Source organism: Doryrhamphus excisus, linkage group LG1 (genome assembly GCF_037039965.1).
Source record: "Doryrhamphus excisus strain RoL-2023G ecotype Guam linkage group LG1, RoL_Dexc_Guam_v1.1, whole genome shotgun sequence".
In the NCBI taxonomy this organism is placed as follows: domain Eukaryota; kingdom Metazoa; phylum Chordata; class Actinopteri; order Syngnathiformes; family Syngnathidae; genus Doryrhamphus; species Doryrhamphus excisus.
This window is the reverse complement of record NC_136357.1, coordinates 29,003,411-29,022,500: the sequence shown is the minus strand read 5'-3', so window position 1 is coordinate 29,022,500 and position 19,090 is coordinate 29,003,411. Positions and strand designations below refer to the sequence as shown.

Here is a 19,090-nt window from a genome sequence, read left to right as displayed (position 1 = left end):
CCACACTCTTTATTGCTCTCTGGTTCTACCATATCTTACTTATTGTGTTTGGAAATATGGGCTAATAACTATAAAAGCAATCTTCACTCGCTAAATGTACTGCAAAAAAAAGGTCAGTAAGGATAATTCATAATGCCGCCTACAGAGAACATACTAACTCCTTATTTCTAAAATCACAAACTTAAACTAAACTGATATAGTTCATTTTCAAACAGATGCTCGTATCAAAAAATTAAAAAAAATAATAATTAAAAATAAGTAATAATTTTAAATATATAAAGAAAAAATATATAAATTAAAAAAATTAAAAAAAAATTAAAAAAATTTATAAAATAAAATAAAACACTTAAATTATATTTGGAAGTGAACAAATGTAACAGTTAGTGATTGTAAAAGTACCAGATGGAGGGGTAGGATTTAATAAGCTTTGCTTCTTCCTACTCCTCTTCGACATCATGTGATGCATTCAATTGTAATCTGATGCATGTTGAAATGAAATCAAACCATTACCATTACCATTTCTTATGACATAGTGACCCATGCAAAATGCATCACATCCATCCACCTCGTCCTCATGAGTCCGGTTGTCTCGTGACCCCCACCCCCCCACCCCCTCGCTATGCAGGCAGCCCACGGTCGGTTGCCAAGTTGAATTCCAAACGGAGCCACGGGAGAAGTGTGCTGTGAAATATTCAGCGGCATTAATCATGAAGACAGCCTGTCCTACATTAGTTATTCCGCTGGCCGGCGCATCTTTAAGCAGGTCCGGTGATATCTTGGCAACCTTAATAAGTCCGTTGTTGAAGTGTCAGCCCAGAGACTGGACAGCGACACACTGGCCTAGTAAGACCGGCACCCTCGCTAAAGCAGGACACTAATGTTGGGGGTTTTGAGCAGCCTAATCCGGACTAGAATTAGGGACCGTGACCGTTCTTGGAGTACTGTAATCCCTTGTTTATTAAATTGATTCTTATGAGTATTTTGTAGTTAGAGCTTAGAAAACCTGTTTATGATCTTTTAAATACAGTTTTTAATATTGTTAGATGCCTTTGGACATGAAATTAAACCCCAGAGTCATCTTTGAGTCATGAACGAACGGGTCAAAAGAACTAGTTCTTTTTTGTGAACGGAATGAACAAGGTCACCACCGCTCCTTAAAGTACCCGTTCAGTCCGTTCAGTTGCAAAAGCTTTTTTTTTTTATTGGCTGGACCGAGTGTGTGGGGGGGTGGAGAGTGCAGCGGTCACAGCGTCAGACAGGGAGGTGTCTTCATCACATATTTGAAGTAACAAATTGACAATTGGCAAACAATACAAACGTATTAATAAAAGCAATATTCTCTGTGGTGTTTCAACAGTGTGTCCAAGTGGACAATATGGCAAACAGTGCGCAGGGACGTGTTTGTGCACCAACAACAGCACCTGTAATCCCATAGATGGATCATGTCAGTGCTACCCTGGTTGGATCGGCGAGGATTGTTCCAAATGTAAGACAACAACAACAACGCTTTTTTTTTTTTTTTTTTTTGCCTCTTGTGCCACATTCAATTCCACATGTTTGTGTGTCTCATTGGCAGCATGTTCTCAGGGCTCATGGGGTCCTGATTGCATTCACACATGCAACTGTCACAATGGCGCCCGGTGTAGCCCCGCTGATGGAGAGTGCCAGTGCAGCCCTGGATGGACAGGACTCTTCTGTACTCAGCGTATGTACCACACGCATATAAGACAACCACCTTCCCCTTCACTAAATCACCTTTATATATGACTAAAAAATCACCAGCCAATCACAGGGCATGTATAGACAAACAACCATTCACACTCACATTCATACCTATGGAATTTGGAGTGGCCAATTAACCTAGCATGTTTTTGGAATTACGAAGCACGCAGATGTAAATGACGTAAAATAAGGCATTCAGAAGACTCATTCAAAGAAGTGATTATATGTAGTATTCCACATCGGTCACAAGGTGTCAGTAATGTTACTGTTTTATTTGGAGAGACACACAAGCACCAGATTCCATCACTGGAAATGTCTTACTTTGTCTTAATATTTCTACGACTAGGCTGCACGGTGGTCGAGTGCTTAGCGCGCAGACCTCACAGCTAGGAGACCAGGGGTTCAATTCCACTCTCGGCCATCTCTGTGTGGAGTTTGCATGTTCTCCCCGTGCATGCGTGGCTTTAGTCCAGATTCCTCCCACATTCCAAAAACATGCTAGGTTAATTGGCCACTCCAAATTGTCCATAGGTATGAATGTGAGTGTGAATGGTTGTTTGTCTATATGTGCCTTGTGATTGGCTGCATGGCGACCAAAGACAGCTGGGATAGGCTCCAGCACCCCCCGCGACCCTCGTGAGGAAAAGCGGTAGAAAATGAATGAATGAATGAATCTCTACTATGCTCTGAAGGATTAAAGAATCACTATTAGTCACTGTATTAAAATGTGAGTTTGGCGCCATCTAGTGTACATTTTTAATACCGTCAGAAATGGAATGACTCCAATGTAGACCTTCATTGGATTTTAAACACATTTATTCTGATTTCTACTCCTACTTCATTAATATTTGGTTAAACCTCCCTCATTGTTGTCATGTTTACTGTGGTTGACGGTATTTTACACAAAAGCTTTTTCCATGGTCATGCTTTGGAATACCAACTAACAGGAGGACAAGGAACATCCTGGAGCAGATTGTGTTTGACCTTTGACATATTCCACCCTATTTTGACACCAGGAACCTTTCCTTACAGTATGTGGTTTCAAATACTGTCAATCTTATTTTGTGTCCTGCCTCAGGCTGCCCGACAGGTTTCTATGGCGCTCAGTGTGCCGAAGTGTGTCGCTGTCAGAACGGGGCCGACTGTGACCACATCAGTGGCCAGTGTTCGTGCAGGACGGGTTTCATCGGAAAGAGCTGTGAACTCAGTGAGTGTTTGCATTGTATTTACACACCGGCGGCCATTTGCGGCTCATTTCTTATTGGCCCTCGGCAAAAAAGGAAAGATACACAATGTGAAGACAAAAAGCTGAAATTTTGATACGTATAAAATAACAATAAATAACAAACACATGTCAGTCCCCCAGTGGGGGCATGACAGAAAATAATTGAGTGCCTCCATTTTAAAGAGTTACGGTGCCATCTACTGGACGGAGTTGTAATGACAAGCCATTTTCGAAGATAAGTGTCCAAACTGCTTCTCTTCGACGGCCGATTAAGGTAAAATAAAATGAAAGGATACGGATTGGTTGTAAACTAACCAATGTAGATATATAGTAGTTGTATATTTGTAATATTTCTTTTACAGGTGACAGAAGTGTATTATTACTTTCTCGCCACGGCTCGTTTTTCACGTTTATAGAGTTATACAGTTGACTTCTTGTCATTTTTTTCATAACACTGTGACTTTATTCCCATTATATTTTCTATTTATTCTCATTGTATATCGGAATAAATTACCACCCCAACTTAATTTTTGGGTTAGCTACATTTGCAACTTAGTCGTTGCTAGTATTGCTAGTAAGATGTATTTTCAACCCGACGGCTCGCTTCCAAAGACTTCTTTTAGGTTTTTGTGCGAGATTCACAAATGGGTGGGGAAAAAGAGCTTAGTTTGGGGGGGGTTGGTGTAGTTTTAAGCCGAAAAACTGTCCAAAAGGTGGCAGAAGTGCATTTTATCTTCCCTATTAAAATCCATGCTAGCAGCAACCAGGAAGTGAAAAGTCATCTCGTCGTAGGGAGGGAGGGAAATTGTAACGCATGCGCACTCACTTCAGTGACAAACGTCATAATAGTTTATTTGTTATTTTCATGTAAAACAATATTTTTGTGGCGTTGATGTTGTCGTATCTGTGTTTAGACATTTTGGTTAAATATATATCTAAATTTGTGTCTAAAAGTGAAAGTTATCCTTTTTTGAGAACCGATGTTTTGCTGAAACTTACCTACTAAGTAGGTAACTTAGTAGAAACTAACTTTTTTTTCTGATGAAAAATTATCTAATCTTTCTACCTGTCTATAGAGCCCTGAACAATTTGTCAATATCATCAAAAATGTCCAGTACAGAGAGGGACAGCTTTTGAGAGGGACTGTGTCTGGCCATGTATAGAATGACTTTATTATAATATTTTTTCTTTTGTCACAGAATTTTTCATCATTAGTCCTGTTTTTATTATTTTCGTTTGTTTAATTATATATTCCAAATGTGCCAAGAAATGGTAAAACCATGCCATGTTCCACAAACGTCACCACGACCACACTTTGGATGCCACTGTATTATAATGTGATTTCAAATAGCAGTAAATCTAAAATAAATAATGGCGGGCCGCCACTGATAAATTAATGTATGCGAATCCCGGCACTAACTTCATTGTTTCATTTTACCTAAGCTGCTTAAAGCCGAAAGAGGTTGTGTAAAAGCTGTCCTCCCATGTGCAGAGTGTCCTGCGGGAACGTTTGGCTACGGCTGCCAGCAGCTGTGTGAGTGTATGAACAACGCCACCTGCGACTATGTGACAGGAACCTGCTATTGCAGCATCGGATTCAAAGGCATCCGCTGCGACCAAGGTGAGACTTTGCTGAATTTTTCATGCATGTTAACATGAATGAGCGACTACATCCATATTTTCCCCCTTTTGATGTTGCCGTGCATGCGTGGGTTTTCTCCGGGTACTCCGGTTTCCTCCCACATTCCAAAAACATGCTAGGTTAATTGGCCACTCCAGATTGTCCATAGGTATGAATGTGAGTGTGAATGGTTGTTTGGCTGCATGGCGACCAGTCCAGAGTGTACCCCGCCTCTCGCCCGAAGACAGCTGGGATAGGCTCCAGCACCCGCCGTGACCCTTGTGAGGATAAGCGGTAGAAAAAGAATGAAAGCGATTCCCATTAAACAGATCAACATTGTTTTCTAAATAGCTGTCAACACAAGGATGTTTACGTGTGTAGGCTTCCCAGAATACCTTGCATTACCTGTACATTATCATAAAATAGTATTATTTTGCATGTATATAGCTGTGTAAGCATTTATTTGAAGCGGTGCAGTTACACTTTGTGTTATTACATGTGAGTGGTTTGAGGAACTGCTGTTGGTTTTGATCAAAAATCCATGAAATTGAAGGCTTTTGAATGCTGAATCATGAATTTATGGGCATCCACTGTATTGATTTATATTTCAAATGTGAGCTGAGTACCTGACGCCATTTGGTCATGGAAAAGGATTGTGCCAGTTGGTGAAGAAAGCGTCTGCAGATGTTTCCAATTTTGCATTTAAAGTTTTTCTTTTGCTCCTCAGCCGCAATGATGATGGAGGAACTGAACCCCTACACCAAAATCAGCCCAGCTCTGGCATCAGAGCGTCAGTCGGCGGGCACCATCCTGGGCATCATCTTCCTGCTGCTGCTCATCATGGCCATGCTGGGCCTGGTGGTGTGGCTACGCTACAGGCAGAGGGAGAAAGGCCACCGTGTTCCCAACGTCACCTACACACCCGCCCTGCACCTCAACTCCACTGACTACTCCCTCTCAGGTGTGTGTCGCTGTCCATGGTACTCAGGCTCTTTTTTCCATGTTTATTTCCTACTTTTGTTGTTGGAAAGCTCAGTGGTGTTTATCCAACATCACTTGGACAGGGAAGCGGTTCACCCCCCCAAAAATAGGGGGTTATATTCTATGGGTTTATACGTATACCGTGATGTCATGTAACGTGCGGGAAGGCAAGAACATATGATGTCATGTGGCAACAGCAGGGCTTCAGTGCACGGGCCTGCTCTCCTCTGCCGAGTCCTCGCCTAATAACAGCTCCGTAGGCCACTGCTTCTCGAACCCAAGCTACCACACGCTGGGCCCCTGCACCTACGCCGCTCACTACGCCAAGCCTGGCAAGAGGCGCAGCGCCAAGGTAGGCCTGGCTTTTCTCTCGTACATCTTCAACATCATCATCACAGACTCAGAATATTGAGTCATACCTGCGAACGGGACATCAGACTCTCAGGGCGTTGAATCATTATTCTTGTAATAATGTACATTTTTTTCTCATAATATTGTAACTTCAAACCTTTAATATTTGAGCAATAGGCTTCCAAAATCCATAATATTATCACTGCATTCTTATAAAATTATGACTTTTTTATTCCCTTAAGAAATATTATAACTTTACTTTTCCGATTATTTTTACTCTCTTTGTCTTTTTTTTTGTAAATGCTTCAACTTTCTGAGGGATACTTTTTTTCTTATAATATTATGACTTAATTCCTATAATATTTTGACTTTATTCTCGTAATATTAGAACTTTTTCTCAACCTCATTTTCCAAAACTTGCAACTTTATTTTTGGTTTTGTTTGTTTCTCATCATCATCAAATTTATGATGTAAATTTCTAAATTTAAATAAAATTGATTTATTTTTTTCTTATATATATATATATATATATATATATATATATATACACTTTATACTTCTAAAATGACAAGTTTTTTTGTCTTGTAATATGTTTTTATTCCCCTAATATTTTGACAATATTCTAGTAAAATCCAGTTATTTTTCTGTTTATGTTTTTTTTTTTTTCCTAGTTTTTTTCTCATAACAATACAACTTTTTTTTTTAATAATGTTTTTTGTTTATATTTGAACTACGCTACTGGACTGCTCAGATTGTTTTACCAGGCTTCATCAGTTCATGCTCAAAGACTGGATAGGACAGCTCTGCTCTGGTCCTACTAGTAGAATTTATTCATTTATATATTTTTGAAAGATTTAGATATGAAATTGTTAGCGCAAGTGACAAGGGACTGTACTAGAAAGTGCTTGGCATGCATGGTAACCCCTTTGTTTATGTAAAATCCGGTAACCAAAGTGTTGTTGGATTTTAATTTTCCTCCTAAACGCAGCAGCTTTGTTAGATTAGAGTATAAAGTCTAAAAATAAAAATTTAAAAAATAATAAAAACTTAAACTATATTAGGAAAGCAGGAAGTGAATAGTAAAAGTACCAGATAGAGGGGTAGGATTTAATAAACGTTGCTTCTTCCTACTCCTTTTGGACATGTGGAACTGTGAACTGATTATGTGATGCATTCAATTGTAATCTGATGCATGTTCAAATGAAATTAAACTATTACAAGAATCTAAAGAAGACGATGCACAAACATCAATGAAATCCTCACACAGGTAGACTACACTTGACTACCATCTAGTGGCTCAAATGTGACATGACACAATGATCTTATATTCAGTTATGGCTATAAAATGCATGAAAACTTTGTGTGTGCTTCTAATGGTCGTGTCCTCGTCTGTGCCAGATAAAGACCAAACGCCGACACCGGAACAGCGCCCCAGAGTGGGGAGCGTATTGCAACCTGAGTGAGTTGGGTCGGTATCTGCCGTCTTCACCTTTCTAGTTTTGCTTCAACGTCAACTTGAAGCCTCCCCAAGATTGACCTGTCGGACTGTTGTTTGTGGCTACCGTGCAGGCGTGTACTGCATCGACCGGCGGTACAGTTACAATGTGGAGCCGCACTACAGAGGTACATTTGTGTTGTACTTCCTCCGTCAGTCCGCTTGCTCAAACACCTTCCCTCGTCAATCGTGCTTCTCCCGCCTGTTCAACCTCCTCGGCTTCATGTCCTCCATCAAAGTAGAGTGGAGAGTAGAGGACTGGATGTCGGTCAGCTGTACAGTACAATGATACATCCATCCATCTCGATGATGGAGCCTATCCCAGCTGCTTTTGGGTGAGAGGCATGGTCGCCAGCCAATTGCAGGGCACATATAGACAAACAACCATTCACACTCACATTCATACCTATGGACAATTAACCTAGCATGTTTTTGGAATGTGGGAGGAAACCGGAGTACCCGGAGAAAACCCACGCACGCACGGGGAGAACATGCAAACTCCACACGGAGATGGCCAAAGTGGAGATTCCATCCCACGTCTTCCCGATCTCCTGATTGTGTAGCCGTCATGCTACTGTGTCATCTTACAAACGCTAAATTCATCACACAGCAACTTAACAGACGCAGGGTATACATAATACATACACAAACATGCACAAATACAAGTATAAAGTACACAAAACTAAATTTCGTTTGAGCAAAGCGTTTCACTGGACGCTGCATTGCTGCCTCTGTCCACCAGAGGGAGCCACAATAGCCCAGACGGAGGCTGACGTCATGGCAGCGCCCCAATTCATGTTGCTGAGACACAATTCATTATTACTTCAAAATGCTTTTTTAATGTATATTGGTTTACATGTTTGTATTTTATTAAGTATACCTTTTGAGTGTTAAGTTGCTGTGTGATGAGTTATAAGGTTTATACTACCCAGCGGGTTGGCAAGCTTGTTCGAAGATGATATGGTAAATGGGGCAAATTGATTGCGTATGATCTTGTCCTTTACAAATGTCTTTGTGTCTCTGCAGGTCGCACCTCCTTCCTGTTTGTGTCAATCCCGTCATTCCCCAAACTCACTCTGGGAATTTCTCCTCCAGTCCGAGTTACGAGTGTGTGCTTGCTGTGTGCCGTGCTTCCTTTAACCGCAACGTCATTCCCCAAACCTGCTTGTTCATGCTGCCGTCGGACGTGTCGCAGCTTTGTCACAGTCACTTTGTCACAGAGCATTTGTCTCACGACTTATGAGGATTCTCGTTCTCTCAGGTTATTTTATTCTCAGTGCATCTGGAGATCCTCTCCATCGCTACTGGAGAGGACGGCGAGACTAGATAGGACGGCACTGGTTTCAGGGGGGTGTCCAAACTGTGACCCGGGAGACATTTTGGGCCTGCGTCTATTTTTTTTATTAGTCGGCGGCATTACATAGTGGAAAAATAATAATAATAAATCAGCTATAATATATTCTAAAAATATTATTTTAAAACAACAAGTAATGTAATGAGAATAGATTTTACAGGTATTGTAATATTATGTCATATTAAAGAAAAACAACACCATTGTCGGAATTTTTATTAGAAACAATTTGGTGTTTTTGGGGAACTACGTTAGGGAAAAATTAAAAAGACACGAGCAGAAAATGAAGAATTTGTAGTAATTTACAAGAATTATGTTGTAATATTACGAGCAACAAAAAATGTTGCATAAAGTTCAACTACTAAGGAAAAACATATTTTTTTAAGTCACAATAAGACGAGAAACAACCCAAACACGGTTGGAAAAAGTTGCAAAAAATGTTAGAATGTTACGAGATTAAAGTCAAAATATTTTGGCATAATCATAATCATAATTAATTAGAAGATGAAAATTTGACGAGAATAAAGTTTAGTGAAAAAAAGCTGAAGAAAATATGTTGCTTCACAAAATATGGCCTTTGAATTTTCATTTGTCTCCATGTGGCCCTCGCTGGGAAATGTTTGGGCACCCCTGGTCTAGTCCGGCCTGGGAAGGTCTTGGAGCTGGAGGAGGTGGTCCACGGACCAGCTAGCCTCATGGGTCTGTGTGTGGAACTGAACCGGGTACCAACGGAAAATCCTCAGCCGGCGTCGGTCCTGCTGCAGATGTGTTTGATGACTCCTCAGTAAATCCGTCCTTCCCGTGTCCTTGTTCCCTCCTGCAGACTACATGAAGGGCTCCTTGTCCAGCACCTGCTCCCTCAACAGCGAAAACCCGTACGCCACCATCAACGACCCGCCCGCTCTGGCATGCAAACACTCCGAGAGCAGCTACGTGGAGATGAAATCACCCGCTCATCACCAGCACATGACGCGCTGCTGCTCGGCCGCCGTCATCGGCGCCGCCGCCGCCGCCGGTGCCGCCGTGCCTGCCAAGAACGTCTACGACATGGGTATGATTCCGCTTTCAGAACTTTGGACATTAATCTTGTAATAATATACATTTTTTTAAATTCATAAGTCACAATATTACAACTTCAAACCTTTCATATTTGAGCAATAGGCTTCCAAAATCCATAATATTACCACTTTATTCTTATAAAATTATGACTTTTTTATTCCCCTAAGAAATATTATAACATTACTTTCACAATTATTTTTGCTTTACTTTTTATTTTTACTTTCTTTGTCTTTTGTTTTATTTTTTTGTAAATGCGTCAACTTTCTGGAGGATATAATATTAATACTAATAATAATATTATATAATAATATTACATAATAATATAATATTAATATTACCTATAATATTATGACATCATTCCTATAATATTTTGACTTTATTCTCGTAATATTAGAACTTTTTCTCAATCTCATTTTTCAAAACTTGCAACTTAATTTTTGTTCGTTTCTCATCATCATCAAATTTATGATGTAAATTTAGGCATTCAAATAAAATTGATTGATATTTTTTTTCTTAAATATTTCCACTTTATACTTCTAAAGTGACATTAATGATGTCATTCTTGTACAATGACAAGTTTTTGTTTTGTGATATGTTTTTATTCCCCTAATATTTTGACAATATTCTAGTAAAAGTTATTTTTTTTCCTCATAACAATACAACATTTTTTTAAATAATGTTTTTTGTTTATATTTGAACTATAAGATTTTTTATTTTTCCCCTTATAAAATTAAGACTTTATTGTTTTTACTGTTTTTTTCATGTAATATTTGGACTTTATTCCTAATTTTTGGACTTTATTTTCGTAATATTAGGACTTTTTCCAAATGTGCGACTTTATTCTTTGTTTTGTTTAGACATTTTTGTTTTGATAATTAAACTATTACTTTTTTTCCCGTGTTGTATATTTTTTGCACAATTTTTTCTCTTTAATATTGGGATTTTATTCCCCTAATATTTCAACTTTATTGTCATAAAATGACTGGATGAGCATTGTAACTCCAGTCTATTTGTGACCCTTCCAACATGTGTGTCTCTCCCAGAGCCGACCATCAGCATCATCCCAGAGGCCCTAGACCCGGCGGTGCCCAGTTACCCCCAGAACCCTTATGACCTCCCCAGGAACAGCCACATCCCCAGCCATTACGACCTGCTGCCCGTGCGGCCCAGCCCCTCCCACAGCCACGCCCCCCCTCTTCCCGGCAGCCCCACTGGCTCCCTGCTCTAGAAATACAACCACCCCCCCCCACACACACACACACACATAAGTGAAGAAAGACTTTTTTCTGTGACTTTGGGTGAAAAAAAAGGACTTGATATGTCATCACTGTAAAATATCAGATTTTAGCTGTTTTGTGACACAAAAAAAATCACAATATCCTATTTTATCCTCAAAAAGTGAAAAGGACAAACAATTGCACAAAAAACAAGCAAGACAGAAGATAAGTCTTATATTTTTACACCGTTTCTTCTGACAGGATCCGTATTTTCTCTCTGAAAGTCTTTTTGTATGTCGAGTAGAAAAAGTGCTGTGTTAGACGTACGTACGATTCGTTTACTTGGAACGGTTCTTTCTTTTTAGTCACGTCGGGATGAATGCGAATGCATGTCAAACATTAATTACGGTAGTTAGCCAGCAATATTCTTATCACATCACAGACACCGATGTAGCAGAGTGGAATGATTTTATGTTATATATTTAAAAAAAAAATTTGACTTGTGGATGTCATCTTTTTAATTTCTCCAAAATGTTCAAAAATGTCCAAAATAGATGCTTTTTCTTTTATGTGTCAACTATTACTGACTCGGGATGTGTGGATCGATACCGAAATAGCGACACTTCTGATGCTGGTCGATTTCTCACTTGAAAATATTGATACTTTTGATACTTTAGTCGTTGAAAAGGACCTGAAAGGATGACTGATTGGAAAACGCAGCCATGTGTGAATTGTGAATAAAATGTTCATTCTTAGAGTTCTTAATCATTCATCATTGACTTGAACGACAGTTTTATATCACTATTTTTTCTTTTTTGATTTTGACGTTTTTTCTGCTGTTGTTGTTGGCTTGGCTACCGCCGCTACCTCAATATACGCCACGGTTTAAAAGAAATAAATGACATATATAAATAAATGTTAATTCAAATGAATAGGTTAGTTCAATGATTCCCAAAATGTGGGCCATGAGAGGTTGTTAAAAATATGATTCATTTTTGCAAAAATTTTTTATTTTTATTGTAAAATATTTATAAAAATATATATATAAATAAATAATAAATAAATATAATTGTATATATATAATTGTTTATTTATTTTTTATATAATTTTAAAATAAATAAATTATAATTGTGTATATATATATCTACATAATTTTATTTATTTATATATAATTTTTTAATAAATATTTTTAAATATATATATATATAATTGCTATAATATATAATATATATAAATTGCTAATAAGACACATTTAAAAAATGTAGTATTCTACACTGGTCACTAGGTGTCAGTACTGTCACTGTAATGATCGGTGAGACACACAAGCACCAGACAACAAGCCTTTATTGCAGATTTGAATGATCTCACAACAGACACAATAATCCCCAACACGGGCTACTTGTTGCCAAGCCAAAATGCGACTCGTAACCCCTGACGTCACTTCCTGTCTGCCCCCCCCGCCCCCCAAGCACTGGAACACATTTACAGCGACACACTAGTTTATCATTTATAGCTAGGATATCTTCTCTTATTGTATCTACTATATTGGGTAATATGAGCGTAAATGTGACTATAGGGGTGTTATTTCATATCTGAAGGGCTCTAACAATGTTAATAACTGCATTGGGGTCGTAAACAAGTTTTCTTTGCTCTAACTATAAAAATAGCCCATTTATAAATAAGGAATCCTACTTGGTGGAAATTGTGGATCTGGAATCGATTGCGGTGCTGCTGGAAGTGACAATACGACATCATGTAAAGGTTCATGACCGGTGCGCTTTATTAAGATGAACTGATAACTTAAGATATAGACACAATTGTACAATTTATCAATCTGTACAAAACAAAACCATTCATTGAGTCCCCTTCAAAAATCGTTGAAATGACATCATTTCACTTTTACAACTGGAATTACAGTCAGTTTTTAAAATTGGAAAACATGACAAAATAACACACATTAAAAAAATAAAATAAAAATAAGACAAAAAAAAAAAAGGAGTATGATCCGGAGTCATCTTTTGAAGGAAGGAATCGTTTTGTCTGGAGAAGCTTGGTTGGCGGCGCCGTCTGTTTTGAGAAAACGCCATTGGCGCCGCCAGCCAGGCTCACGCACTCCAGAACAACCAAGCTATGCTTTGCCACTACACACACACACACACACACACACACACACACACACACACACCAGTTCCGGGCATGTGTCTGCTGACACCAGAAGCTGAATGACCAGACTCACGATGTAGCTCGTCCCAGCCCTCGGCAGATTTGATGGACAGCAATGTTAGCAACGTAAGGCGGTAAAGTGGAGCCATGCATTGTGTTGGAAGTCAGAGGCCGCTTGGTGTAAAGTAGGCTTTATGTGACGGAGTGGGGGGGTCGGTGGGCGGGGGGGGGTCAATAGGTGAGCGATGAAGGAGGCACTGGGAGCAGAAATAAGCGCAGATCTTGTGGGGAGGAATCTATTACTCTCAAAACAACGCCAACATTGTTTGTTTGTTTTTTTTAATCTTGATTAATCAGAAGAAAAAAAAATTAACCAATCCGAATCGAAGCCTGTGTATGCTTACTGTGTTCTTTCTATCGCTTTGTGGTCACATGCAAAGCAATACTTGACATTTACAACCATTACATAGTGGAAAAATAATAATAATAATAACAACAAATCAGCTAATTCCTGCATAGTTGTCGTCGGGATATAAGCGCCGTTCCTCAACAAATGCGAACTTTCACGGTTACACCTGGCCCGGATGGACCCCTTTACCGCATAAAACGTGTAGCCATCTTTGGATAGTTAAACCATGCACACGATGGTAAAGACATGATGGTGGCGGTGGCGGTGGTGGTGGGGGGGGGGGGTGGCGGCACACGATTGGCTCTACATTTCACTCGTGTCGTGTTCACAGCAATGCGATCAAAGGTCATGACACTCCCGGCGCGTGGCGTCCTAAAAGAGTACGTTGCACTCGGGAGGGCGGGAGCTCGTCTATAGGAATACACTAGCGTGTGCTTTATAGTCGTAGTATACCTAGTAGTGGATATTTCATACAATACGGAGAAATATCATTAAAAAAAAGGAAAACGTGGAAGAATCAACACACAAAAATATGAAAAGGAAAATGACATTCATATATTAAGACATATTTGTGACATGTCAGCGCATCAACTGGAATGAAATCTAAAGTGATATGAAATGCCTGCTGCCTTCTGGAGATGTTTTACACTGGGACATATTTACCTGGGGGGAACGGGGGAACGGGGGGGGGGCGGGTGCCGTTAAAAGTAGGGGCGGAGTTCAGGTCGCAGCCCCGGAGCCCTGAAGGGACCGTCGAGGATAACTGGAGGGTGGCAGGGGGGGGCGGGGGTGGAGCTAGATGTTCTGGCAGCACTGCATCTTTGGTTTGTTCTCAGTGGGCTGCACTTGGATGTTGACCACGTTGTTGCTGGGAGACATGTCGCTCTCCTGGCGTTCCGACATCTGCTTCTGGGACACGATGCGGTAGATTTCTAGAAAGAGGGAAGACGGAAAAGTCACAATCGGTGATGACGCTCGCAAATATCCTAGTAGGGCTGCCCATCCAGTACAAGTAAAGGAGACCTACGATGCTAATTTCGGGCCCTTTGTATTGCATTGTGGGCTCCTATAGAGGAGATACACACAATAACCCGCAGCTTCCTAGTTTCTTTTTTCTCTTTGGGGGTCGCCTCCATCTGTCTACCCTCGTGTCCTCCTTCACTACATCCATAAACCTCCTCTTTGGTTTTCCTCTACCTCTAAATCAGGGGTCTCAAACATGTGGCCCCGCCTTGATATGAAAGTTTAATGTTTGATATGGATGCTGTATGGTATCATGTACCCAGAAAAAATGATTACGTTTGATTCATGTTCATGTTAAAGGTTAAATAACTGTTAATAGTTATCCTCCCTATCCGTGTGGAAGTGGTAAGTTTTTGGCTTTTTTTAAATTTAAAGGAAATAACTTGAAGGCTACCGTTTAGGTGGCTAGCTCTCTAGTTTGCGAGTTAGCATGTGTCTCAAGACCCTGCAGTTGCGCAATATGTTGTAAATAAAAAAAGAAAAAATCCTTTGTCTACCCACCAACTATATGTGCTTTCTTAAGTTTTTATTATTAAATTTGTATTATCTAAATATTGTCTAAATAGCACACCCACCTGTGAGAATGGTCTGAAAGGCGGTTTCAACATTGGTGGAATCCAGAGCCGATGTCTCCAGAAAAGATAAACCGTTTTTCTCTGCAAGACAAAGTGAGACATGTTACTCGACGGCAAATGTGCTAAACGCTAACATTGGATGCTACAATGCAAATCCTGTGTCATTGCCTCATGTGTGCACCAATTGAAGACACGCCACTTAAAGGTGGAAGTTGATAATTACCAGCAAAAGCCCGGGCCTCGTCGGTGGGGACGGCCCGGAGGTGACGCAGGTCGCTCTTGTTGCCAACCAGCATGATGACGATGTTGCTGTCGGCGTGATCTCTCAGCTCCTTGAGCCAGCGCTCCACGTTCTCGTAGGTTAGATGCTTGGCTATGTCATAAACCAGGAGAGCGCCCACTGCGCCGCGGTAGTACCTGCGGTAGAGTCCCTTTCATTATGTCACTTTTCACCAGAGAAACTTCAAAGTCCGCCTTCTCTCTCACTCCCATTGGGTATCATTTGTACAAAATGGACTCTTAACATGATGTAAAACAGGGGTCTCAAACACGCGGCCCGCGGGCCAAACGTGGCCCACAGGACACTAGTTTGAGGTTTGAAAGTTTAATGAAAGTTTGATATGGATGCTGTATGGTATCATGTACCCAGAAAAAATTATTACGTTTGATTCATGTTCATGTTAAAGGTTAAATAACTGTTAATAGTTATCCTCCCTATCCGTGTGGAAGTGGTAAGTTTTTGGCTATTTAAGTTGAAAGGAAATAACTTGAAGGCTACCGTTTAGGTCGCTAGCTCTTAGCATGAGTTAGCATGAGTCTCAAGACCCTGCAGTTGCGCAATATGTTTCTCCTTCGGGGGTCGCCTCCATCTGTCTACCCTTGTGTCCTCCTTCACTACATCCTTAATCCTCCTCTTTGGTTTTCCTCTAGCGCTAAATCAGGGGTCTCAAACATGCGGCCCCGCCTTGATATGAAAGTTTAATGTTTGATACGGACGCTGTATGGTATCATGTACCCAGAAAAAAATATTACGTTTGATTCATGTTCATGTTAAAGGTTAAATAACTGTTAATAGTTATCCTCCCTATCCGTGTGGAAGTGGTATGTTTTTGGCTTTTTAAGTTGAAAGGAAATAACTTGAAGGCTACCATTTAGGTCGCTAGCTCTCTAGTTAGCGAGTTAGCATGTGTCTCAAGACCCTGCAGTTGCGCAATATGTTGTAAATAAAAAGAGTATAAATGTGACTATAGTCGTGTTTTGTCATGTCTACAGGGCTCTAATAATGCTTTGTTCGTTTTAATATGAAAAAAATCATTTGTCTACCCACCAACTATATGTGCTTTCTTAAGTTTTTATTATTTGCCGTTTTATTATTATTATTATATTTATTTATTTATTACTGATTGATTGATTTTCTTTATTCTTGATTTGTTTATTTATTTTTCATCTTATTTTGTGCAGAAAAATAAAAATTAATATATTTGAGATCAGCGGAATGTTTTATCAGAGCTTTTATTGTAGAAAATCGGAACCAAAGCAAAGTTTATTCATTTTTCTGTTTTTAATAAATGCGGTTTTTTTTTGGAAAACCTGATGCGGCCCAGTTTCGCCCAGACCCTTGCTCCAGTGGCCCCCAAGTAAATTGAGTTTGAGACCCCTGATGTAAAAAGATGTTCTGGGTCACTGGGATCAATAAATAAATTAAATAATAAATAATAAATAATAATAATAAAGGATTTTTCAACATGAGGCAGTTTGTGACATCATAGTGTTTCCCATACATTTATTTTTTTGTGGTGCAATCATTGTACGCTTGCACATTAAGTGTGATTTCAGCCAAAGACAAAAAGGAAATAATAAAAAATGTAATAATAATAATAATAAAAAATAAGGATGTTGAATAGTCAACATCCAATATGGCGGGAGTCGAGTGGCAACCAGCCACGGACTGGTCAGCCGACGCCATCATTTCCATGATGAATTCACAGATCACTTTATCACTAAATGCCGAAGTGATAGGAACAAGCCCCGGGTGTCGTAGCAACACCGGCGTTTCAGGTTAAGATTTGATGTGTTGACATTTGAGCATCGCAGAGCGAATACTTGAGACAAGATGAAATACTCACGCTGAAGTGATAGCACGGTAGCGTTCCTGGCCGGCCGTATCCCAGATCTGGGCCTTCACCGTTTTTCCATCCACCTGGATGCTCCGTGTGGCAAATTCAACTCCGATGGTGCTCTTGCTCTCCAAGTTGAACTCATTGCGAGTGAAGCGTGATAGCAGGTTACTTTTCCCGACACCCGAGTCGCCAATGAGGACCACTACCAATCAGAAACGGGGAAACTGTAGTTAGTTAGTTAGGAGGTCCTCGGTTTATGAGGTAAAAACGCGTCATAGGAACGTAAACCGAGGACTTCCTGTCATGGATCATACACTTATCTACCACATAACCTGCAATTATATTCATTTCTCAATTTTGAATAAAAGTCACATATTTATTTAATCATTTTATAACCTGGTACAACTGTAAATTGACCTTTGTTGCTACAGTAGTGTGTGTATTTTAATGTACAAACCAAATGCTGCCTAGAAATAAATGTTTAATGGACATGTGATCGAAACTGTAGTAAACATTTACGACAATGTTCGGAAATCATGTCGCCTGGTGATGATTTATTCCACATTTAAACGCGTAATAATGTCTACTTTAATATAATACACGCGGCATATACATATACTGAATGTAGATATTTTGTACTGTTTATAAATAGTCTTTTTTTTTATTGTGTAATGATTCGCGTGACTCCTCGTAAAAGAAAATGCGTTTTGTTGACCCAATTGAAATGTAACTAAGACGTACGTGAATAATTTACATTTTAAAAAACACATTTTAGTTACTTAATTTGGTACCGATAAATAAACCGTCCGGATCCGCTTCTGGATCCCATGAAGATAATGTGATAACGGTTAGGCGTGTCCGCACCCAACACCAGCAAAAGGCCCTGCTATTTAAAAGCTCACAAACGTGGTTCGGACATATATTGTAAAATATCTACACCAAAGCGACAATTCTTTCCTATCGTATGAAATAATTAAACCCGCTGACATTTTCCCGCAAAGCTTCGGAGGAAAACAATCAGAGCACAAAGGTTGTGGTGGCTAAGTTTAGCCTGACAGCTAACAAATAGCGGACAGCATAACGGGGGGAAATTTTTTTTTTACCTTTGAACAAATAATCATATTCGTCGTCTCTGGTGCCCATTGTTTTAATTAATAATTGTTATTCCAAGTTCGATCTCGCCTTTTTGACCAGAAATCGATCTGCTTTGTTTTACTCTTCCAAAAGCCAATCTGTTTGGAAGCCCCACTTCCGCAATTTCTTCTTCTACCTGGGGTTACATAGTCGAACACGGAAAGTTGCGACATCTAGCGGTCAATAAATGGAACTGCTACTCCAGCACACAAACAAAGCAAAAAACACTACATTGTAATATACCATATTGTTAGTGTTTAAAGAAATATCTGTGTAATTCTGATTGGTTGTTATATATTATGTGCTAAGGGGGTTAACCAGTGACATGAGCTGTTGTTGATGGGTGCGTATGATACTCACGCCCCCAAATGTGGTCAAATATGATATTACATCATATTAATTATATTGTAAGTGAATATGAGTTGGTTTAGCCTTGGCTGCTAGTTGGGTGATGTAGGGTGTGATGATAATAGTGCTGTTAATTTGTGTCAACAAAACATGGAAAAGCCATCAATCAAAGTCATCAGGTGGTGCATATATATTTACATATATGCAAATGTTATGTTATTATGATTGTGCCTGTTAGAAAGCCCATAATTGACATGGTTTGTGTCACTGATTTGGGCGATCGGCTTTGGGCGTTG

General features: G+C 39.6%; 2 protein-coding genes across 4 annotated transcripts in view; one reads left to right on the top strand and one right to left on the bottom strand.

Moving 5' to 3' along the window:
• The window catches only part of LOC131132286 (multiple epidermal growth factor-like domains protein 11), a 74,818-nt gene extending 62,976 nt beyond the window's left edge, over positions 1-11,842 (top strand). Inside the window, exons 16-25 of one of the 3 annotated variants that reach the window (XM_078793401.1) lie at positions 1,358-1,486; positions 1,577-1,705; positions 2,801-2,929; positions 4,440-4,568; positions 5,296-5,529; positions 5,750-5,901; positions 7,299-7,368; positions 7,470-7,523; positions 9,570-9,797; positions 10,849-11,842. In XM_078793401.1, the coding sequence (XP_078649527.1) occupies positions 1,358-1,486; positions 1,577-1,705; positions 2,801-2,929; positions 4,440-4,568; positions 5,296-5,529; positions 5,750-5,901; positions 7,299-7,368; positions 7,470-7,523; positions 9,570-9,797; positions 10,849-11,033 (1,439 nt within the window). In that variant the 3' untranslated portion in view covers positions 11,034-11,842. Of the gene's footprint in view, positions 1-1,357; positions 1,487-1,576; positions 1,706-2,800; positions 2,930-4,439; positions 4,569-5,295; positions 5,530-5,746; positions 5,902-7,298; positions 7,369-7,469; positions 7,524-9,569; positions 9,798-10,848 lie in introns of all 3 variants that reach the window. The other 2 variants (XM_078793396.1, XM_078793406.1) reach the window with 2 other exon arrangements.
• A 942-nt stretch (positions 11,843-12,784) lies between these two features.
• On the bottom strand, positions 12,785-18,583 carry rab11a (RAB11a, member RAS oncogene family). The gene is made up of 5 exons (XM_058078029.2): positions 18,416-18,583; positions 17,319-17,514; positions 15,416-15,609; positions 15,193-15,273; positions 12,785-14,526 (listed from the first exon to the last, which is right to left on the bottom strand). Exons 1-5 carry the CDS (start codon positions 18,453-18,455, stop codon positions 14,390-14,392), a joined length of 648 nt encoding a protein of 215 aa, XP_057934012.1. The 5' UTR covers positions 18,456-18,583; the 3' UTR covers positions 12,785-14,389.
• Positions 18,584-19,090: the final 507 nt, after the last annotated feature.